Source organism: Homarus americanus, unplaced genomic scaffold (genome assembly GCF_018991925.1).
Source record: "Homarus americanus isolate GMGI-L3 unplaced genomic scaffold, GMGI_Hamer_2.0 scaffold24260, whole genome shotgun sequence".
NCBI lineage: Eukaryota > Metazoa > Arthropoda > Malacostraca > Decapoda > Nephropidae > Homarus > Homarus americanus.
In genome coordinates this window covers 6,519,182-6,544,891 of record NW_024721079.1, presented here as the reverse complement: position 1 = coordinate 6,544,891, position 25,710 = coordinate 6,519,182, and the positions used below count along the sequence as shown (strand labels likewise).

The window sequence follows — 25,710 nt, the reverse complement described above, 5'->3', positions numbered from 1 at the left end:
AAACATATACGTATATTAGAAATAAACTGTCAAAGCTAATGGTCCATAAGAGTCCCGGCCCTGACATGGTGCATCCTAGAGTGCTAAGAGGGATGTGTAACGAGCTTGCCGAGCCCCTGAAGATCCTGTTTTGTAAAGGCCTGGATGAACAAAAGATCCCCAGTGAATGGAAAGTGGCTTGGTGAGTTTTATCTTCAAGAAGGGCGATCGTCACTCTACGAACAACTATAGACCCTTGAGCCTGACCAGCATAATATGTAAAGTACTTGAGAGTATTATCAGAGATGCCACAATGGAACATCTACTCCGAGACAACCTTGTAAACTTTTACTTTTACTTTTATCCTCTTCGTCACTGACCGGCTTGTTAGCCGCTTGGGCAATCGGTCACGTCTCTGATTACTTTTCCTTTTCATTTATCTTCTTCACCAAAAGATCGGCTCGCTAGCCGCCCGGGCGATCGGTCACGTCTCTGTCACGCACTGTTGGCAAATACTGAGCATGCACCGGCTCCTGAATGTACCTGAACCTGCTCCAGTGTTGGTCAAGTCTTGTCTTGAAAGAGCTCACACTCGGTGCCGTCACAACACTCTCTGGTAGATTGTTCCAAGAGTTTACAACCCTCACTCCGAAAAAGTTTGCCCTCACGGTTTTCTGGACTTGCGGCTTCTTCAATCTCGGAAAATGTCAAACGAAAAAAAATCGTTAAAAAAAACCCGGCTAATTTCCGCCAAAAAGGAAGGTCATATTCGGTCTCAGCACACACAAATACACTAGAAAAATATATTTTTAACTTGCTACAAGTGAACGGTGCTACAAGAAAAAATTACCACTGAAGGTCATATTCGGTCTCAGCACACAAATACACTAGAAAAATATATTTTTTACTTTCTAACAGTGGGAGGTGGAATTGCAATTTACCTTTGCTTGTACTTTCGGAAGTAATGAAACCTCATGTCTTTATTGTTGTTTTTATTTGTGCCGCACACAACACACCAGTGAAGCCTGTTCCTTCTCGCCATGTTTGTGTCACTCAAGTCACCGACTCACCATGTCCAGCCGACGACTTTTTCTGCCATTTAATCAGTGCCATCTAGTGGTCAGCCGCACGCAGCCACACACTACGGGGGTCTACATCACGTCTCTTTCAGAAGAACTTCCTCCTATATACTCTCTTTGGCTCGGGCACTGAGGGTTGTCATTGGGTCTTGGACTCGGGTGCTGGTCGACCGCCGTCCTTCTTTAACACTGTGTTGTGTACTTGGAGGAGCTACTGATCGAGGCAACAGCATATTTTATCCCTGGAGTACTGAGGTATCTACTAAATTCGTCCTTGTCATACACATATAGATTGCCTGCGGTTATTATATTTTGGTTCTACTAAAGTTCAGGTTGTCACAATGAAGGTTTATCGTCTTTTTTATGTTTTCGCTTTTACCGATAAAAGTATAAATATTTGGCGGCTCGAATCGCCCAGGTACAGTAGTTGTGCAAAATGGTTTTCTGGGCAAAATAAATAATGTAGCGGTAAATTTGGTAAAAGTGTAGAAGAGGGTGACCATCAGAAGGAATTGTCCGAATTGGTTGAAATTTTTTCTACACTAATATGATATTAAACACAAGAATGGAAACGACGATGCATAGAACCTAGTAGATCCTGACCTAACATACCCATTGTAGTTTCCATTTTTGTGTTTAATATCATGATATTAGTGTGAAGAAAAATTTTAAACCAATTCAGACAATTCCTTCTGATGGTTACCCTCTTCTCTACCTTTACCGTAGTATTTTACTAGGGGTTGACCGATGTTTTTCCAGTGTATTTCAGTGTTTTAAACGAATCTGACCTTCGTGTACCAATAATAAAATCTATTGCTTCTGGTTAGATTAAGTTTGGTATGGATAGGACAGGTGTATGGCGAATAATCCATAAGAAATATGTTTTGCAAAATACTGTATCACTTAATGTATATCTCTTTTGGGGGGGTTTAGAAGATTAAAATAAAAGAGAATGTAGTATTTTGGTTAGGTCTGGTAGGTTAGTTTGGTTCATTTTATGAGTGATAAATTATACAATGTATCAGTATTTGGTACAGTACTAGTACTGTACTGTACTTCCAGAATGTTACATAGGCATTGGCAGTAAACTCCAGAAGTAGCAGGTATAGGTAGCCTACTACATTTTCAATATTTTCGTTCATAAATTGAACCAAACTAACCTACCAAACTTAACCTAAAATACTGCAGTTATCTTCTATTTTAATATTAAAAAGAAATCTGAAAGGAACCTTCGAAGAGATTGTTGAGTTGACACTAAGTTTTTGTCTGAAAACAAGTGAAATGAATACACCAAAGCTACCCGGTAATTATACAGTACAATACAGTACTGAAGTTGGCCTGAGAACATGATCTAAAGTAACTTTTTGGTTAAGATGTACAGTATATGGCTCATTTAATTCTAATTTTTTAATGTTTGTAAATTTTACAACAGAAACTTAAAATAAGCAAGGAAATTAATTAATTAATTAATATCTGGTAAAATTATTACAGTGGTCCCTCGGTTAACGAGTGCCTCGGTTAACAGATTTCGGTTAGCGAGTTACCTTCCATAAAATTCTTAATTTCGGTTAACGAGCAATCCCTCGATTAACGAGTTTCTTACGAGCCGACCTCCACATGTTTTAGTTTGCATTTGGCGGTCCACCAGCTGTAGCATTAGTCTGCCAACACAGTAATCGGTTCTAGGGCTTAAATTCCTTACCCTTTTACTAAATATTAAGAAGTTTATACTATTCAATAATTTTAAAAGTTTAATATTAAATTTTTTAGTCATTTTAACAATTAATTATTGAACATAATTGAAGGTAGGGTCACTAGTTTGTGGCACACCATCCAGCCTGCCAACACAGCATACAGGCGTCAGTCTTTGTGTCTTTTCAGTGGAGGTAACATCTTGCTTGAGACTCTCTTCAACTAAATGCTTTATTTCTGTGTTTGCAAGCAAATTATTGGTCATTTTGAAATTTATTTTACATATTGACAATATATAATGCCATGCAGTGTTGATTTAAAGAAAATAATATTGAATTACACCAAGAGAACTAAAATTTTATGGGTGAAATGGCACCATGGGGTGACTTCTCTTCCACCCCAATGCCTTCTCTTCTCCCTTCTCCTCCACCCCCATTCTAATTCCCATCATCATCATCATCCAGGAGCCTTCTACATACACACCTCAAAGTAAGTGTACTTTTCTACCTTTTTTGTTGAATTTAGGCAATTTTCGGTGAGCTGGAACCAATTACCCAAAAACCCATTGAAACAATGGTTTCGGTTAACGAGTTTTTCGGTTAACGAGCAACCTTCTAGAACGGATTGTGCTCGTTAACCGAGGGACCACTGTATTTTTAAGGTAGCATCACTGTTCTTACATTTACTTTACCTGATTAGGGTGCGATTTATAAACACCTACAAAATTTTTTCATTTTTCCGAGCCTTTTCCTGCTATGATGCAGGGAGGCCAGAATCAAGAGCAACACACACATTCCCTTTATTTGTGGCATGTGATGATTTTACCTCTCCACATTAAAGCTCCAAGATATCCATATGCTTTAAAAATAAAATCTTCTTCTACAGGTGTAACTAAGAAATACAAGGCATCATGTCTTTAACAATTGGCGGGCGATTCTTGTTTGTCAGGAGTCCTCTTGTACAGACATTAAGAAATCGGTCAAGAACACCAAACCTTCGAAAACCTGCAATACCACATTGGCATCGGGCAGTGGCTCTGAAGCTGACAGAACCCATATATAGAGATCCAGAGGAGGATTTGTATCCTTCAATTACATGCAAGAAGAAAGAGAAAATTTTACTGAAATCACAAACACAGGTACAGCATATACTATCTATCTATCTATCTATCTATATGAAATCACACAGGAAAAAGGGAAACGATGGAGCACCTTAGCTTTCGTCTTTATTCAAGGCATCTTCAGAGGCAACTGAATTAAAACGACTGAGAGAGGCTTGTGTTCACAGGGTGACCTTACAAAACATCAGGTCAGGTCAAAAACATGACACCCATTAATCCACACACTTCCACCACCACTGCAAACATAAGAGGAGCTTATGAGAAAGCACGTCGTAACTAGTGATGTCAAGTCAGGTAAAAAAAAATGAGATCCACTAATCATCTATCCTACATCTCCCTCAAATGCTTTCAAAACATTTTTAACCTTGGGCCACTGACAAATAAATTTATCTAACATATCAGTTTTGTACTAAGGTTTATAGAATTCATTTCGCTAATCGAACTTGCTTTAATCAGAAGTGTTTCTGTGACACATGATGATTTATACACTTCTAAACTGTTTTCCCAATCCATGGGATGATTATTGTTACTTTTATGAATGAAAAGTGCACTGCTTTCAGATGCTGTTCTAATATTATACCGAGTGCTGTTTTATTCTGAGTTGCAATGCTTTCCCAGTCTGACCAACATAATTTCCATTACAATTGCTACACAAAATTAATGTTTAATAATTTAAGGGACTGAACTAACGGGACAAATTCATTGTGATAAGGTAGAGCCAAAATATTCTTAAATGTAGGAACTTGTCTAGTTTGAGTGCAATAAAAGGATTTTTTGCCCTTTTAAGACAACGATCAACAAACAATGAAGGGTAGCCTCGTTTTTGTGCAATGGACTGAATGTGTTGCAGTTCTTCTTCAATAAATTCAGGATCACAAATATGCAAACATCTCAAAAACATCGCAGAAAAAAAATGACATTTTGGTAGACTCAAGGTGACTCGATAAAAATATTATGAAACTGTCTACCTGTGTAGGCTTTCTGTACACCCTAAATATATAGTTGTGACCATTTCTCATGATAAGGGTAAAAATGTTTTGAAAGCATTTGAGTTAGATGTAAGATAGATATTTAGTGGGTCTCATTTTTACTTGACATGACTAGTTACGTCACTCATTCTTATAAGCTCCTCTTATGTTTGCAGTGGTGGTGGTGTGTGGATATCATGTTTTTTTACCTGACCTGATGTTTTGTAAGGTCACCCTGTGAACATAAGCCTCTCTCAGTTCCTGTAATTCAGTTGCCTCTGAAGATGTCTTGAATAAAGATGAAAGCTAAGGTGCTCCATTGTTTCCCTTTTTCCTGTGTGATTTTATCGAGATTTGTTTTTTCCACGTTTCCATATTAAATGTATCATGGAAATTGTAATAAATATGATTAAAAGAGAAATAGTGTAAAGATGCTTTATTAGTGCGATGTAATAAGATAACAGGGCTTAAAATGAAACATGACAAATACTATATACTGTACTGTATGATGTAATGCCTTAGCCCATATAAAGGTTGCAAATATTTTATGGTACAGGTACTGTACAGTCAGTTAAAAGTCCTGTTGCCTCTCTCGCTGCTTCATGAACTCCGAGATTCAGCCTTGTGAACCAGAAGCAGTAGACACCGACTGTAGATTATTCTGTCCAACGGATGCTTTGGATTCATGAGTGAATCTCGGGGCTTTTGGAGCAGCAGGAGAGGTGGCAGGACTTCTGACCATGACTGTACATGCCATTATGTATACCCAGGATCATAAAGATGGACAGTTAAGCACCAGGAGGCATGCTTGATATGATGATTGTAAGTTTATTGATTTTTTTTTATTGTGTGTTAGTTCAGTAACATTCTGAGAACATTAATTATTCCTTTGTTTCTTTTCTTTTCTTGGGCAGATCAATCCTTTTGAGCAGATTCTTGCTCGAGAATTTTTGGAAAAGATTGCGAATGCTAAACTAGTAGCTATCTTTCACCAACTCCCCATGTCTGAGGCAGAGCTCTTTGCAACACGGCTTCAACTAAACAAGATTAATATGGCATATCTTAAACATAACAATAATGTAAGTATGAAATTGTTGCTAAACTGATGTTTTAGGCTACTTGGATAAATCAGATGGGTATCTTGGGTCCTTGTTGTGTAAGGGGAACACGACAACAGATCAGGAAAGGACCTGTAGGGTAGAAAAATATTATGAAGAAAGAAATTTTGATGCAAAGAAATAAAGCTCAAGTCCAAATTAAAAAGATTCAGAGTGAATGTAAATTGTTTTGAGTCTGCAGGTGAATTATAGTGAGTGGTGTTTAAATGAGAAATTATGAGACTCAGAGGTAAGGAAAGTTGAAGACCTAATTGTTTTTGTTCTGTATCAAACATGGTGATTCCACCAGTACAGATACCCTGGCTATAGGCTCCCCAGTATTGCACTGCACATTTTCTATATAAATTCTGTTGTAATACTTCTCCAAAGTTTTCCTTTTGGAATTTTACATGGTTGATTTAGTGTCATTTTGAGTATCACTCACTTGAATTGTTTGCCATCTGCCTGTCATCTATAAACAGTGGATAAATGAAGTGATGAACTTCCTGCAGTGGCCTTAGTACCACAGCAGCCACATTACTACAGTGAATACCTTACTATGGTACTCACCATAGTAGAGCAACCATTTTACTTCAAAGACTACAATTCTTCAATACTGTACTCGTATCCATCTTACTCGTGTTATCACCATATTCTAGTGAATTTGTGCTTGGGGTAAATTTTTTATTTTTTTATTTTTTTATTTTTTTCCAGATGATAAAATTAGCCTTCTCAGGAACAAAATATGAATCTCTCTTGAAGTTATATGAATCAACAACTGTCACCTTTGCTGGTGATCAGCTTGCTGTGGCAAAGGTAAGATTCCTTTGTTTATCTAAAGTGTATAAAAGTGGGTACCTTAGGCTTGATATGTGTGCAAGCAAAGTTAATAGTAAGTTTCTTTTTTGTTTTCTTTTTTACACAAGGAAACACTGTGGCTGGGGCTGCAGTCAATTGCCAGCTCTAAACTTATGTATTACCCATTCACAATTAGATGGACTGGGGTTTAAACAGACATGAGGCATGTTCTGTATTCACTTTACCCACCCCTCATACTTGTCTGACATTTGCACAGTAATACAGAAGAATCTTTAGTATGTATTCCTTTACGGCTAACAGTGTGGCAAATCGAGTATTTGGGAACTAATGAGTAACTTCTAACATGTATGTAATGGACCCAAAGACCATAAATACAAATTACAGGTAGCGTTAATTAACTAAACATTTATTCGGTATACTGTAGTAATTTTTATTTTTTATTTTATTTTTTTAAATCCTCCGTCTCTTAACCCTTTCACTGTGTGGCTCGACTTTATTCACATTTTTATTTATGTCCTTTACCGTGTAAATCGACTTTAGTCCACATTCGTAAAAAGAACTTTCTGTTAACGCGTAACCCGACTTCAGTCCTTCAGGGTTTGAATTATGCGCCGACCCAGTAGATGCTGTCACCTAGCGGCGACTGGGGCAAGCTGAAGCTCCTGCCATCAAAACACTAGGAGTCAACATTGCTGCTGTGTTTTGCCCAGTTTCCCCATTTTTATGACTAATAACTGTTTATATTATATATATAATGTTAGTATTTATTCTATAGATTCAATACTAGCACTTGGAGTGTGATGATCATTAAATTAGAAGGGAAATGAATGAGTTAATTTGGGAAGTGAAATTATTTCTTGCATATGCCATGATGGAAAATCATGTGACATTGTTTATTCATGTTTTCTTTTTAGAGAAAAATTGTATATAGTGATATTTTAAAAGTTTAAGGGTGTACTATATGAAATGTGTATTAGAAAGCGGTAGTGCAAAATGAATAGAGGAGAATGGAAACATAACACAGCTACTCCTCGATTTACGACATACTCGACCTACAACCACCTGGACATACAACCGCCTCAGTCGTACCAAAATTTTGTCAAATTACGTATTTTCGAGTCCCGATGTTAGTGATTGCGCTGTGTACGTACTGACAAAATTTTCATTTGTAATTCACTTAAAAATGGCTGGCAAGCTTAAAAGTGAGAGTTTTGTGGTGCTTAGAAGAAAAAGAGACACCCATTTTAGATTTTCTATGTATTATTTAAACATTTTTGACTTACGACCAATTCGACTTACGACCTGGATTTGGGTCCCTAACCCCGTCGTAAGCCGAGGAGCAGCTGTATAAGAGGAAATAGAGCAACGCATGTAACCAGTGCCAAACATGGCATATTGAGACGGGTTTTCCGACACCGTGTTTTTATTTGCCTTTCAGAAATGTCTGCAATACGTGAGTGAGTAAGGCGTGTAAAATGTGGAAGGAAAATCAAGTTTTTAAGGATATATATGAATTTATTCTTTACCTATATATATTCCCAAAGGTGGTTTACTTCTTTGTCTTAAAATCAACTTCATCTTTGTAATCTTACTTTATATTGTGTTCTAGTCAAAATAAATAACAAGTGCAATAGAATAACTAGTCTATTTGGATCTTTTATTTCATTTACCCACTATCATTCTCATCTGTGCACAAATGATTTTCGCATTTGGCCCTAAGATATAGGGTTTCAATATACAGTGAACCCTCACTTTACGCGGTCAATTGAACCCACGGCGGCCCGCATAAAGTGAGAAACACGTAAAGTGAACAACATAACATAAGGGATTAATTGAAAAAGAGACCGGGCCGACCCCCAAACTCCACTTTTTCAGACACAATACCTACGTTGTATAACTTCTTAATTTTATGGTAATATGCACACACAATTAATAATTAAGAGAAATATCAATAATATTAGGTTTTTTAACACTTACATTAGTAGAAAAGATGGCTGGGCACACGGGGATGGGGGGTTGGTTCCGAGGTAGAGGGCAGATTATTGGCCCTCACCTGTATCACTTGCATCAATTGTATCACTATCCACCACAGAGGCTTGCAGGGCCTCTTTGTCAAACCCCTCAAAGTCCATACAAGTCCATATCCTCACTATCATTATCACTATCACTGACTTGGGCTGGCTGTGGTGGGTGGCGGGCGAAGAACTCGGTAATGTTTTGATGACTGGGCGACCTTGTGCGCACCCTGCTCGCGCCGCTATCCGCGTAAAAGGGTACACACACCGCGGAAAGTGAGCATTCCGGTTTCGTCAGGGTACCGCGTAAACATGGAAACGCGTAAAGTGAAACGCGTAAAGCGGGAGTTTACTGTACAGTATATGAATAATGGTCGGTAATATAAAATTATGTGACTTCAATGGAAGATAAACTATTTATCCTTGCAGTTTACACTATCTGACATATAATCTACTTATGATATTGCCCATTATTATGAACACAGAAAAAAAAGTGTTTTCCCTACAAAATCGTAAATTTTCCCTAGATATTATTACTTTGACTTTTTAATTGTTAAATATGGATTCCTTGTGGGTTTTTTTCATTAAAAAACAAAGGTACTGTAGTTAAAATGTTAAAGTAAGCATTTCCATTTTTAGTGACTTGGCACTTTTTGAGGAATACCGCCGAAATTAGCGGGCGCGGTGAAAGGGTAAACAAATTCTTTTTCGCAATATCTTGACGGGGAAAAAACCGGGGAGGTGGCCTGTGAGATGGCATGTTGTCTTTGATACATGTAATGAAACCATAAAAGTTGCGGAAAAATCATTACTGTGCAATACTCTGTGGCTTAAAAATAAAGAAAATATAATATAAAACTATAAAGTAAGAAAAATTAAGAGCATGGGTGTGTATGTGGGAAGTGAACGTATGTATTGAGGCAGTGGGCCAGCCTCACTCTTCCTTCCCCATATGTGATGTCATGGCATACACAGCCAGCAGCCACCCACGTCTCATGAGTCAGCTGGGTGACCGCCCTGCTGAACTGTGTTGCGTGTATACTGTATCAGTAAATGTGAGGACCTAAAAAAATAAAATAAAGTAAAAATACTGCGTTGAAATTTGGCAATCATTTCACTCTTCACATTTTCCCCTTCCCCCTAATTCACAAACTAGATCTGTTTCTAGAGATATCATCATTTCATCTATCAATGCAGATCTGTGCAGCATCTCTGAATGGGGAGGTAGAAACTTGGTTAAATTCAATAGTAATAAAACTCCTTATTTACCAATTACACTTTCCAAATTAGATTATGTCCCACCAATCACATTTCAGGAGGCAATCATTTTGCCAAATTCTTAAATAGATATGGAAGCCACACATCCACAACATTGCTAAAGCTGCTTCCCGAAAGCTGGGAATGTTGTACAGATACCGTGGCTACTTCAATCCTGAGCAGTTGCTTCAAGTATATAAGGGATTCATTCGTCCTAACTTGGAGTACTGCTCTCATATCTGGGGTGGCTCTTCTTCTGTCCTACTGTTAGATAGGGTAGAATCAAAGACATTTTGCCTTATTAACTCTCCTCCTTTAGTTGATAACCTTTCTTCCCTTTCTCTTCGCCGCAATGTTGCTTCACTCTCTCTCTTTTACGGGTACTTTAACAGGCAATGTTCGGTGGATTTGGCATCCTGTGTACCGCCGGCAAGGCCGTGGGCTCTTTAACACCTGTCTTGCCCGCAGTGCCCACCATTTCTGTGCGGATGTCAGTCACACTACAATAATCTGTTATAGTACATCCTTCTTTCGTCACACAGCCAAACTGTGAAATGCTCTGCCTTCTTCAACGTTTCCATACTCATATAATCTGTCGCACATCAAGAAGCTGGTTTTCCGGCATCTTCATTGTGTAGATTAATATAATCTTTTTATTTTCTATTTTTAATTTCTTTTTACTTATTTTTTCGCCCACTAGCCCTGTTGTGGGTCGATGACCTGTGCCCGGGTGGGCTATTCCCTGTAAAAAATAAGGGGGGTGGGGGACACATGAAACAGCTACCAGCTGAAATACCCCATGCCACTTCCCCCTCCCCAGACCTGTGTGCCACTATATGCACTTTTATGGTAAATCCAATGGCGTAGACTATTTAATTTACAACCCTCTTCTGCTGGGTCACTGATATGAAAAAGTGATGTGCAATAACTCGCAGTATTCCAGGATATGTCTATTCTATTCTTTATAAATTATTTGAGTTTTTTAGACATCATGTAATCAGTATAGCAGCAGGATATAAAAATTGTTTGGGCTCTTCAGGGTCTCAGAAACGGAACCTATTATTCCCCATGAGTTATTAATATCATTATACGATTGATCACCTAACGCTGGGTTTTTGAGGTCCCTAACCCCATCATATAACGGTAAACACCTGTACATAGCATATCATTTATACTATAACACACATTTTATGTATGAAAATTACTCCTTCCATACTCAAATCATCCTCTGGAGGACGCCACACAGTTCAGCCAGGCAATCAACCAGCCGACTCTGAGGTTTGTGTGTATATGCCGGGACATCACATCTGGGGAAGGGGGGGGGAGGCATTCGGCAACACAGTTACAGTTCACTGCTTCCACACATATGCTCACCTCCCACAAATACACACTCATGTTCTTAATTGTTCTTATTTTATAGTTTTACTATATATTATATTTTCTTTATTTCTAAACCACAATAGAGTACAGGGGGTACCCTTTCATTCATAAATAGTGATTCTACTGCAGTACTGCGATGGTTTGGAGACACAGGTTGCCACAGTAGGTGTAGGAACACATTTCCGCAACTCCGTCATATCTTATTTTTCCATAAGTTATTAAATTCAACATTTGAAAGTTCACGATTGATGACGATTTCCAATGATCACATTTTTTTTTAAATCTCTTTAAAACTCTAAACATCACTTAAATGATTGCTCCTTTCCTTGTCAACTGTCATCATCAGTATACTGTAGTAGAATGAAGCAGTTGGAGGCTGAATCATATTTTTTATGATTATCTGTGATTGTTCATGGCACTAAGAGGCAGTGAACACAACTTTGTAGTGCAGTACCTAGTTTATGTATTCAAGTTAAAATAACTTTTTCATTACAGTAATAAATGAGCAGAATAGTTTAATTTGCCACATTAAATCCAGTAATTATATCGGAATGTAAGTTCAGATACCTGTAGTGTATTTCCATTAGGGTCCTTTGCTTAAAGGACCCTAATGGAAATAAGCTAATGATGACTTTGTTGGGCTAACTTTGTTAAAAATGTCTCACTGTTTGCCATTAATTGTATACCTGCACTGTTTACCTTTAATAACATCAACTGTTTCAGTTGCTGAAGATTGAAAAGAAAATTTCTGGACTGGTGCTTATTGGTGGAGTTGTAGAGGATCGGTTCATGAGTGTGGAAGACCTCAAACGATATGCTGCACTGCCATCACTGCAAACTCTACAGGGTCAGCTAGTTGGCATTCTCAGTTCCCCAGCACAACGAGTCTCTCACAACCTTGTACACCACCAGGTTGGTTTTTTTACAATTGTAATTAATTTATAGCATTTACAACTGAAGGGAGAAAAAATACAAAGTATTCATAAATTTGTTAATGGAAAATCCCAAAACTGGGAGCAAACTTTACTGCTATCCATCTTCTAAAACAGCAACTCTGTCATTCACATTTGTAATGCTAGTTGAGCATGGATGCTGTTGTGTATAGTAGGTTTATAGGACAATAATATAAGGTCATCCATGCCAAGTCTATTTTCCTTATAAACTGTATAGTATATATAATATGATTGGATAAATATCTTAAATATTATACATGATGCCTCATTTCACAATGCAGCTCTCCTCTGAGGGAAGCTGCAAATAATATTGATCTATTTTATGTGGCATTATTTTTAGTGTTTGTATATTTCTAAAAATATATAAATGACGTTAATTGAGTGAGAGTCTGTACTGCTCTTGATACTGGCCTCCCACTGGGCACTGTAGTGGGTAAGAGCTTGCAATAATGAATGATGGAGAAAAAACAACACGTGTGCCATGAACAACTTTGGAAGGTATTACTGGTACTGTGCTTACAGCAGATTGGGGATCCATTGTAAGAGTGAAAGCCTTTATTGAATCTGAGGCTTGACAATTCAGATCAAGACAAGGCATTGGCATTAAAAAATTTTTCCTCAGTGTTCACAGGAGAGGATGCGAACAATCTTCCTGCATTTGAGGAAAGATAGCTTGACACAGTGCTGACCCACATTGTGTTCTAAGAAGAGGGTATAAGAAATAAATTGGCAAAGCTAAAGGTTCATAAGTGCCCTGCCCCTGACATAGTGCAATTTAAAGTGCTAAGAGAGTTGTGCAATGAGCTTGGTGAGCCCATTACAATCCTGTTCTGTAAATGCCTAGAGGAGCTTAAGGTACCCAGGGCAATTACCACTCTATGAATAATTCTAGACCAGTGAGCCTGACGAGCAGTGTGTTAAGTACTAGAGAGCTTTATAAGAGATGGCATAATGGAACATCTATGAAACAACCTTATGAAGGATTGCCAACATATTTTATGCCGAGACGCTCCTGCTTGACACAACCACTCAAGGTGCTGGATTTTGGACTCAAATTTTGGAACAGGGTGGCAATATCCCCAATATATATCTGGATTTTGCCAAGGTTTTCGACAGCATACTCCATGAAAGGCTTCGAATTAAACTGAAAGGGTATGGGATTTGGGGAAGTGCCCTAGCATGGATTGGAGACTTTCTTCTTGACTGCAGGCAGTGTGCGGTGATTAATGACACAAAATCTTGATGTATACCTGTGACAAGCAGGATACCACAAGGCAGTGTACTGGTCCCATTATTGTTTGTTTGTTTCATAAATGACATGCACTCCTCCATACAAATGTTTGTGGACGATGCCAGAATACAGTATTCTTGAAAATTAAGAACCAAACAGACTGTGAAGAGCTACAGAAAGATCTCTGTCAGCTTCAAAAGTGGTCGAAGAAATGACTCAAGATTCAATGTCCTGAAGTGTAAGAGGATGCACCTCGGTCGTACCAACAGTAAGGAGGCATATCACATGTCCCAGCGGGATGAAGAAACTGCATTAGTAAAGACCAAATGTGATAAAGACTTGGATGTGTATGTTGACAACAAACTGAAGTTCTTGGGCCATTTTGAGAAGATCTTTAGATGGTCCATCCCTCATAACACTCTTCAAGAGTAAAGTGTTTCCCTGAATGGGGTACTGATCTTCGAGATATGCAAAATACTGTCAGTTGATCGAAAATGCCCAAAGGCGGGTCACCAGACTGGAGTCTGCTTAATGGCACCTTAGTTACGCAGAGATTAGAACACCTAGCTTATACTATAGATGGGCTTATAAACATCTCGGATGGCACTACTCGATCGAGTGTTCATACCTGAAGCCTCCCCCCCCCCCACCACACACACACACACACAAGGGTCACAGCTCAAGGTTGAAGAAGCCAGTCACAAAAAATTTTAAGACCAAACTTTTTCAGAGTGAGAATTGTAAACTTGTGGAACAATCTGCCAGTGTTGTGACAGCACCGATTATGAGCTCTTATCAGACCAGACTTAACAACCAACACTGGTGCAAGTACAGATGCATTCTGGAGCCAGTACTTGCCAACAGTGCATATCAGAGACATGACCGACCGCCCACGCAGCTAATGAGCCAATCAGTGGCAAAGAGGTTAAAAGAGAAATATGAAGTTGGCTATACAACACAGCTTATTTTAAGTTCACCCCTTCTGTACTACATTCTCCAATAACTCCCATTCAACATATATTCTTGCTGTCATACATGTATGTGTCATCTCGGCATTTTGTGTGTGCTAGTGTTAAATTTGCTATGCTTTGCATTTTGTTATCATCTTATAATCCTGTTATTTATCCACAGACTGAGTTATCTTCTTCCTTGGCAAGATACGTAACAGATAAAGGTTCACCAGAAAGCAGTGAGCCTGATCCCTCATCAAGTAAAGAATAAGGAATTCCAATGGAATTTTGTACAAAACTCTCATGGAGGATTCAGACAGTTTTGAATGCAACATTACTCATAAAATGAAACCATAATACCGTAGTACTGGTTTCCAATTTAAGGTGAGATGTGTATCTTGTTATATACTGTACATTTTTTTGTGGTGTGAACCGTATTATATCGATTAATTTTCCTCTTTGTTTTGTTATACCTGTATTCCTTAGTTTATATATGAATGCACTCCAATTAGGTCATTTACGTATTTTGTCACATACATGTGCTGTACTATTCTTTGCTACAGTCCTTCATTCTTAGAGGTGTTATTTACAGTACTGTATATACTTCTCACAAGTTCTTTTGAGTCTTCACTTCTGATAGGCACAATTTCATCAACTACACCCTGAGGCACTTCAGTGAGTCAAGCCCCTGAATTTGTTATGTTCTTATGGGTTTAATTGCTTCGATAATTGTTGAATCACTAACTAACAACTTTTCCCAGTCCCTCTAGGTGTCGGTTATTGGGGTATACCTGTACTTGTCTTGATACAGTATTTTTATTTCATAGAAAGTGCCACAGGTACTTGTCCACAAACACTTGTCATAGCTTGGACACCAACAGAGCAAGTCCCAAGAATTTTTTTTTAAAGCAAGTCACAGATGCTATTATTAGAATTTGGCTCTAATAAAACAACCCTGAAATTATCATCACTATTCTGAAACTTCTGTTATTTACCAGTATATATCCATAGAATTTTTTATTTTATAAATAAGCTGATAATTAAAGTAAGAGGAAATACATAATAAGTAAAGAAATAATAATAATGAAAAAAATACAGTTAGTAAAATATTGAAAGAAAGCAATAAATACTGTATAGAAAAAAAGTTAAAAATAAAATGAGAAAAATAACCAAGAAACTTAAAAACGATTACAGTACATGGTAGTTATAGAAATAAAAAATAAAAATAAATCTCCAACAATTATAAAAGTACCCATCTTACAAATTGTAACAGCTCGTAGGATTACTTATTCTTACCCCCTTAAGCAAGGATATTAAAAGGAAATGTAGATGTATTTTTTTATTTGATAGGACTTGCTCTCCTGACATCACTTCACAATATGTACAAGTTACATAAGATTCTTTTGAATAAGATCATACTCAACATTAACACAGCAATAATTTCATTTATACTAATAGACATTATATTACACTAATAAAACTGTACTTCAGTAAAAATTTGCACTTGTACACAAGCCATCATAAAAAGTTAAAACATGAGAAAAGATTTCACTGACTATATAAAGACTATTCTGGTTGTATCTTTGAATCTCTTCCTAATGCAACTCCTTAGGTAAGTTGATGCAGCTTATTATTACAATAGAAAAAAATCATATGCAAAAAAATCTTCTAAATGAAGATTTTTTAAGCATAACAAAAAATATATCCATTTCTTATGGATAAGTATAAACCTTAATTAAGGTTACATAGTTGTGGCTTTACAGAAGTGGTTTAGCCCTTTTTTAATTTGTACTTCTAAAGAGAAATTTCTCCAAGGGAAAAAAATAACTCATGAGAGACTAGAACATGCACAACATACAGCCAATACCATCCACTTCCATTCATCGTGCACTTAGTAAACAAATTTTGGCATTTGTCCTTAATTGTTAAGCAAACTAATAAATTACACGAGGGAAACCTCAGTCTTAATGTGACAGTGCATACAACCAACTTCTGTCCAAAACCTAAAAAGTTATCAGAGTACACTGTCACATTTATACCACAGGGCTTGGCAAATCACTGTGGAATATGAATATAGCCATGAAGCACATTCAAATTATCTTTATGGAGTCAGTTCAGAAGCTTTAAAGCTAGCATGTTACTGTTTTTGAGGCCTGGATATGTAAAACATATTTGCAGTGTGTCTATGGGCCCCCAAACTAATAAATGTCATGCAAAATTTTAACTGAAATTGATACACAAACAACACTACTTAGTGCTCAACTTATAAGTTTAAAGTTGGCATGACACTGATTATTGGGCTCCAAGATACAGTGTAAAGACTCTTGACAAACACAGGCTCCAAACACAGTATCAAGCTAACTCTGAACTCCTGAATTGATTCTTTACTCTAGGATATAATGAACAAAAGATGGGAGTTACATATATTGACTGTACTTAATAGTTGTTGCAATATTATTCTAGTATCAAATCACATACTCATTCACACAAATATGCTGTTGAGGCAGACAGACAGACAAGATAGACATGGCACTGCAACAAAACTAAACTTAGAAACATGTTATCACTGGCTGGATATATTAACAACTAACTGATGTGGCTTCATTTTTTTCCTACTGGACCTGACTTGCTACTAATTTAGAAAAATATCCTTAATAAACAGTTATAGTCTTGAATGTATAAAATTATCATCAACAACTACTAGTCAGATTAATGGCACTAATTATCATAAATATAAAGTGTGTTCTTTCTGATATGCAAATATAAAACAGGATAACAGGATTGCCAGAAAGTGTTAACTTGAAAAGATCAATATGCCAACAATATACAAACTGTAATCCCATGTTTTGTAATGATTTTCTTGTAGAGTTGGAAGCAGCTTGTAAAGAGATGCCATCAGGACTTTAGTACAATGGCAACTTCAATAATCATCACTATTAACAAAAATGAAACGTTTCAAGTTATTGTATAGGTACATTCATTAAAAAATTTACAAAAGGCAAATTAACTTAAAATTTCCAATTAAAATTACTAACAAGGCACAACAGTAAGTATTAGAGCAAACTATTGTACAAGAAGTTTTATTTATCTTTACAAGAAGTGCTGCTTCATGCTTTCATGTGTAAATATTTTTTTTAATTGCAATATTGTATTGCTGTACTAATTCCACAAGATTACATCAAAGTATATATCTTCCCTTTGTTATTAAACTGGCTTAAAATATCCAAATAATATATTGCAGTATATTAATTATAATGACAAAATAGGTATACATTATATTAAATCAAGTACAGTATTCTTTATACCACAAGTTATGGACTACCTAACACTGATTTGTCATCCAAAGGTAAATATAAAACCTGACTTCAACAATCTAGTACACAACACAGCCTGATTAATTACACTTACAAATCAACTCCAGTTCCATATTTTTCTATACAGTATTACTGTATAAAAACCACTCCCTTTCAGATGTACACTGTACCTTATCATCAAAGGACCTGCACCCATACTCTTCATTAAGAACCATAGTACATTACAGTAATTAAAGTGTCTGGTAAAGTTTCTTCAGAATAGTTATAGGTAAAAAAAAAAAAAATAATAATAATACCTCTATTCAACATATATTTACATGAAAATTTAAATAAATAAATAGATAAAAATACTCTGGTCCCTTTCTTTGAATGGGTTTGGTCACTATATATTCAATCATGTGTATTGTTAACAAAAAAGAAAATGGAAAATAGTATTGCACCATAGAAAAGAGAGGGTCATTACATTGGAGTTGGCAAAATTCAACACACATACCAAGTGAAGCATCATGGGAAAGACAAATACCTCAATCCCTCAAATGGTGGTAAATCTTTCTCGCTCATTCATACACATTTTTACATACGTTCTTGTTACTGCATTAGCATAATGGCCACACTCAAACATACTTCCATTACACCTCATGATGCCTGTAACAAAAAACTCAAGATGCCGTGGTTGCCAACTTTGGCTTGCACTTGGCCAAGTTTGTGTTTTTCACTTACTGTCACATATTGACCCCACCTAAATGTTTTGCCCATTAATCCTCTTAAGCAGGATGACCACAGAAAGAAACACAAGACAATATTTATGCTGTAATCCAAGTCATTTGATGACTTAAAGGTGAAGAGGCACCAGTCTTACTGTGGCTCCCAGTGAGTCTGGCTTGCATAATGGACTGGACTAGTTTACATACATTCTACAACTATTCCTTATGGTTAGGCATTCACATTTTTTATGTTGTGCATAAAGGATATAAGTTATATATGTTCAAGAAACAGGAGTACAAATGAAGAGAGGTACTACATTAGGTCTGGGGAGGGACTGCAACCTAACCCCGTCTTACTAGGGTTTCTGTGTACAGCATTTTCCAGGAATGCAATCATCCAGTGTGCTGACATTTTAAAATTACAACCAAACACAATTATGGTATGGTGTCTTAATCTCTACAATGCACCTTCTAACAACCGAGAAACCAATGACCCCAAATCACCATGTTTATCCAGTACAGTATGCATAGCGTTTCAAAGCATATGCCTAATTTTGTAAAAATGATATTTTATCAAGAGGTAATGAATGTGACTGCAACTTATTAACATGATGTAAATAGTGTTCTTAATTTTTTTTTTTTTTTATTAAAAGTCTGTGATAGCAAAAGACAATTTATAAACTATGTAAACATTTACAGACCTTATATTTTTACTGTATGTTCCCTGGGCAAGCCTACACTGATGTTATAGCCATTCTCAGTGTGTGAGGTGGTGATGCCAAAGTTTACATTAAAACTTTGAGAGTGTGGGTGAACATTTCATGATTATTATGATTATTTTTTTATTTGGCACAAATATGATATCAGACTTGTAAATTACTGGTTTCAGTACAAGTAATTTTCTTCAGAGTTGTCCAATAAGTTAAGGCCAAATCCTCAACATAATACATTGATTGTATTGCAGCAATAAAAGTGTAATATAATATAAAATAATACACACACACACACACACACACAATAATATAAAGCATTAAAATGTTTTACGAGAGACCATGATGGAATTGCCCTTAACCTTATCTGTTGCAACCACATAGTAACTGCTGGAATTCTGAGATAAGACTCATTTCATGTTTTTAGTACTTCTAGTTCTATTATTTCTTCTCTAATTTTGTTTTAGATTATGATCCTAAAGTAAAATAATTTCTTTATTTACTGAACTTACTAATTTCCACATAAATGGCTTATTATAGATGATGAAAATTAAGCTGTTTGTTCATACATGAGTGCAAAGTGGATCAGCAGTAAATGTTACATAGCATGCTCCTCCTCTGTGGTTCCCAAAATTGTCATTAACATTTGATTTATCATGTAAATCTTCATTTCATAACACTGCAATACCGATTTCTGTCAAAAGTAAAATTTAAACAATCAAAGACATTGAAATGTGTCATGCATAATACTTGTTAGGGAGTAATTTTCACAAAAATATCCTTTAAAATCCTTTCACTTACAATGTGATAAATTTATTACTGGTGACTGTGTGAATGACTGAAAAAAGTCAAAGTCTGAAAGCCAAAACTATGAGAAAAATCTAAAGACCAAAAACACAAAGGGGATATACAAAAGGCCCTTTTTGCAACAGCTGGGGTTAAGATTTATTTATTTATGGAACTTAAGCTCAAAACTGGAGCCAATAGACCATTCAGCGCTGTTGCTGGGATTAAGAGGTTTGATTATTTTGGGTTATACAAATACTGTAGTGGTCGGAATACTGAAAATATGATCTGTTGACACAAAAAAAACACGACTATTTTTTAGTCATTGTTAATTCTGTTGAATGTGTTATATGAATGAAGGGACAGTACACTTATGTTGACACATATTACAAATTATTCTTTGATAAATTTTTCTGCTTTCAAAAAACTGAAATGACCTATCAAGCTTTCTTTATTCCTAACTTACCGGATTGAAACAGATGTGTAATGACTCAAATGCAAATGAGTTTCACAACTCCTGGCAAGTTGCAGAAATCAAGAGATCACATTTTATGACTTAAAAAAAAGTTGATTTGTAATGAGACTCATCTCCAACATATTATTCCATCTTCTAACACAACTCACCTCCACTGTACCTAAACTTCACTCATCATCTGCTTAATGAACTATAAATAAAAGTATTGTTGATGCTAGTTAAAAATGAGGTTGCAATTGTGGACTTGTACTGTACCTACTCCAGTAACATGTACCCACGAGATGGTCAATAAAGCTACCACAAACATAAATTCTAGTGCACAATATCCATCAATATCAACTAGGTTTGCTATTTCATCAGTTACTGGAAGGATTCTTGCTTAAGAATTAATTTAATGCGATAAAAGATCAATGTGTCTGATATAATGCTTTGGTGAAAAAATTATAATCATACACAGTACTGTAGGTGCTCTGCAATTCTGTTGGAAGGTATAATTATACTATGTTGACCAATGTTTACTAGCACAAAAGCTGCTGCACTATCCTTTGTAAAGTAAAGCCTTATCCAGACTGACTTAATCAGGATAACCCAGACACAGTCTGGCCCACTAGTTCTCTTTTAGGAAAAATGGAAAAATAAAAAATATTCAGATTTGTTGCAAAAATTATCCCTACTTAAATAGTTATAGTGATCTGCTTGGATTCTTCTTACAAAATAAGAAAATGCTGGAATATTATAGATAAAAAGAGTAGTACTGTATTGATAAATAAGACATAACAAATGAAGCACCATCTGCAGCCAGCATACTGTATGGTATTTACATTAAAATTTCACTCCACCGGCTAATGATGAAAACAAAGGAATGAGAGCTTATTATGAATTCACAAAATGTGTAAAAAAATATGGACATCCAAAAAATGGCATCAAATTATACTGTGACTCTACATTAACAAGATACTTTCAATTAGCAGCTGTTTGGAAGTTAAAATGCGTAGTGAAGAATCTACTGGAAGATTCTTTACCTTCAATTTGTCTGGTGCTGGGTGAATGAACAGTACAGTACCAAGTTATGATGGTCACAGTATAATTTTGATTCTATACATGGACATTATTTTGGTATTTTAGTTTTAATCAACACATCACGTGCATTCTTACTTCTTCAGTTAACTAAAGACACGTTTGCTTGTTCCCTGACCCAAGTTTACAGTTGTTCCAGTCACATCACATTCTAGGGATTAGTTATATACTGTACCATCTTTTTATTTGTAGTTCTCCCTATTTCATTACCAAGGCAAGTGCGAGTGTTGAATAAAGTGAAAAATAACAAGTTACAACAAGAATCTTTCCTAAAGAAATGTGCATACATTATGACATTCAGCCACTCTGCCTGAAGTAGCCACAACTACACAATATACAGTATACTCAAGAGGAGCATCTTCAAGTTAGCTCTTAAAATATTTGCTCCTGTGGGTTAATACCGACTGTATATTGTGTTACTGTACCTCACTTACTTATTTTTCATATTTTAATGGAACAGGTATGTGGATGCAACAAGATTATGTAGATGTTCAAAACAATGGCTATAAATGTATACATACTATAGATGGCCTTTATATCTTTATTTTGTTTCCAAAGAAATACTGCATGTTAAAAAAAAAAAAAAAAAAAAATTCCTTGTAATTCATTTGAATTATTGAAAAATTTGCTGTCATCATTTAGCAATTAAGTACATAAGCTGAAAATGATGTTAACTGTTACAATATTGGATGTTAGTACACATTCAGCAAGATGACATTATGATTAATGACTTTTACAGATACATTACAGCCTAATTAACCATAAGAGACCAGAGGTTTACCTTTGGATGACACAATATACAAAGACAAACAAGAAGAATGGAGACAAATTAGAAAACAAAAACAATACCTGAAGATGCTTTCAGTATTGTATACTTACTTACAGGATAATTTCAATGCAACTGCAGTACCAAGTGAATTGGGGGGATATTCACTAAATAAATACATTAGGCAACTCAGCAATCACTGGTCACTCATTATTAAAAACAATTACCTAGCAACTGGAAATAAATATTACAATCATCTAAGCTGTGCACACCTCAAAACTGTAGCAACAATTCAACATTCATCTTAATCTCTCAAAAGCTACATATACACAGCCTCTCAAAAATATATCATTCAGAAAATTACAATTTTCTATTTTTCCTTACTATCTATATATATGGCCATCAGCCATCTATCTCATTCCTTAAATCTCCCAATGAGCATATTTTATTCTAAATAGTAAGTTTCAGGTGTCTTTTATGAGAACAGTACATCTTATATTGAATCTTGTTATTCAACTGGAATTATTTCTGTCCCATGTAGCCATAAACACTGACATCTACTGTATATGCTTTTTAATATTAATACTTTTGGCACAAAAATTCATGTTTATTTATATATATGTATATAAAAAGTACTAAAACACATACAGCACAGTATTACAGGAAAATTTGCATATTCAAACTTCATGGATGAACCATCTGAAATTTCAAAGCAGTTAAATAAATCAATGACTATCACAGAAGATGATGTTTGCCCTTGTCAATCCTCTCAATCAAACAGGGTCATAACTCCATACAATAGAGATGGAATATGCTGAATATCAAACTCAGCCTAGATAATCTTGATAGGAAGCTGCAAACTACATTCCATTTTGATCCACAAAGCCTTCCTCAAATTATAGAATGGAAATAAATTTGTACAGTCAGACGGACCATGGTAGCATTATGTGGCCCCTAAAAGTCTATGGTGGGGGCATAAGAATGAGGATGGTTCACTGCACTACAATACTACATACTGATATCCGGCAATTTAAACTGAAGAAATAGTTGTTTTCATTAGTAATGAAGTTGTTAACACCTGTCGATCAAATATTTACATAGCATTACACCTGTTGTTATATTTAAACTCATACACAAGCTTTGTATTGCAATTTAAAATAACAAATGAAACTTGTTAAGAACACTAAACAACTATGGACTACATAAACAAATAATCAAAACCAATCAACATACACACTAAAACACAATCTTATGGAAATATAGTAACCAATCAATTTAATTTTAATAGTTTTATAATTCTACATCCTCTGTATTTCTTGCAAATGAATGTTGACATGATTATGACAGCCATACAATTGAGCACTGCTGGTAAAGAAAATACCTTAATATACATTTGATGTCTTCATTATTATTCTAAAAACAACAAGAACTGTGCAGTTAGTTTGTAGAATGACTATACAGTTGAATCTGGGGAAGATTAAATCTCATTTTTGTCTGCCCTCCTCCAAAATAAAATTATCAGGGGATATGACACTGTTGTTATCCATCCACCCATCCATGACAAATTTGATTTCCGCTCAATAACTTGCTATAAACTCATTGACTAATTCTCTTTTGGTATGAAAGTGTTCAATGAATAGTTCTTGTAAGATATGTTGGGTATGATTTTTTTCTTCAGATTTGCTCCATTCAGTGCAAGGGATAGTTTATTGGGCACCCACCTATCTCTTATGCAAGGAAAAGTGGAGAAACATTACAGAACCCAAAATGGAAGCATGTAGAGCTCACGCTTGCCTTCTTAGACTTACATGGATGAGAGTGCCTGAAGGGCCAGGTGTTGTTAGCAAGTTAGGTATGATTTTAGCTTCAATAATTTTATATTTACAGGCATTTTCAGTCATTGAAGATGAACCATTTTCAAAGACCTGTTTTTCTAGAAATGATATCATATTCAAATACAATAATACCACAAGTATCAATAATTAATTACAACTAAATGAGGTACAATGCTTAAGCATAATGCAAAATCTTCTTCAGGACTGTTTGATCTGAAGCAGGCAGTTTCTATTTTTTCTTAAATCATATCTACTAGTGTATAACTTGGCACCGGTATTTTACTCTTGTATTTGAGTATGGCACAAGTCTACCATGATAATAATTTATATAAAAACTTCTGTTCCCATGAAGACTTTAACAATAATAACCATGATTCAAGATTCTATTGCAATCTTCTCGTATGTATGTCATACTTTGACCTCTACTTAAAAGCATATAAGAATGCAGTACTCTACCTTAATTCATTACTTTTTGGTGGCCTTGAATTAAGGTCCATATTGCAGAAAGCTAAAAAGATGCTATCTTCATTCATTGAAAAAGGAACTGATTTTCATGTTAATGAAATCCAAACCAATTTTTTGAAGATTATATCATTAAAAAAATAAATATTTAAAATAAGCATACTCCTCACACATCCACACACATACTTGCAAACATAATGTTTCAAACAAATTTTTTAACTTTACAAATAATGACATATATTCAGTGAATGGTTACTCTGTATATCATCAATTCTTCTGAAATAAAATGGTAAATTTTCTAAAATGCAATGACAAGTTATAAGTAAAATACCAGCAAAGTTTCCATACTACACCTTTCTGCAATACATATGTAATTAAATTTGTTCTAAGTTGGCATATTTACAGTTGCCCACACTTCCACCTGCTACAGTTAGCATTACAATCCTCTCTATCCATGATGTATGAATCCAGACAGCATTGAAGCATGATTCCAAAGCGCTCACAAGTGAGGGGAGAGAAGGTCAGGGGTATGATGGAGGCCGGTGTGTGAAGGGGTGACGGGGTACAGGGTTGAGGAAGAGAGTTATAAAAAGTACTGGACTTTGTTACGTAAGTAAAAGTATTGTTACATTGGCAATATGTTACTCAAGTAGAAGTAAAAGAGTATCCCATTCTTAAGGTACTCAAGTACTGAAAGTAAAAAAGTAACAACAAAATAATTATTTGTTTCAAATATTAAAATAAAATCACAGTACAATAAATTTAAAAAAAGTTAACTAAAGATAAAAAATAAAAGACAGCATTTCACATGTTTATTTGCTAATCTTTCTATTAATATTAACAACAGATTCTCAAAATTATGGCTGTCCATCCAGGATCTTTTAGGCCTAAATATAAGCCCACCATGACCTACCGAAAGAGAATACTTTCAGCCACTCTTCTCCCTGAAATCCATCACAGGGATGGTGAATGGGCTGAAATTATATCCATCCAACACCATGATCACTTTCTTCCTTAACCACAGAAGTATCGTCGACGTGG

The 25,710-nt window shown here is 35.7% G+C and overlaps 1 protein-coding gene across 1 annotated transcript; it reads left to right on the top strand.

The window, feature by feature from the left end:
• The first annotated feature begins 1,030 nt into the window (after positions 1-1,030).
• LOC121861496 (39S ribosomal protein L10, mitochondrial-like) lies at positions 1,031-14,995 on the top strand. Its single transcript, XM_042359294.1, has 6 exons — positions 1,031-1,313; positions 3,636-3,888; positions 5,753-5,917; positions 6,650-6,751; positions 12,130-12,318; positions 14,722-14,995. Exons 2-6 carry the CDS (start codon positions 3,661-3,663, stop codon positions 14,809-14,811), a joined length of 774 nt encoding a protein of 257 aa, XP_042215228.1. The 5' UTR covers positions 1,031-1,313; positions 3,636-3,660; the 3' UTR covers positions 14,812-14,995.
• Positions 14,996-25,710: the final 10,715 nt, after the last annotated feature.

Bases quoted from the DNA above. Each gene is read 5' to 3' on its own strand.
- LOC121861496 (XM_042359294.1), top strand. From the start codon at position 3,661: ATGTCTTTAACAATTGGCGGGCGATTCTTGTTTGTCAGGAGTCCTCTT. The intron at 3,889-5,752 runs GTACAGCATATA...TTTCTTGGGCAG, and splicing joins TACTGAAATCACAAACACAG to ATCAATCCTTTTGAGCAGAT. The intron at 12,319-14,721 runs GTTGGTTTTTTT...ATTTATCCACAG, and splicing joins ACAACCTTGTACACCACCAG to ACTGAGTTATCTTCTTCCTT.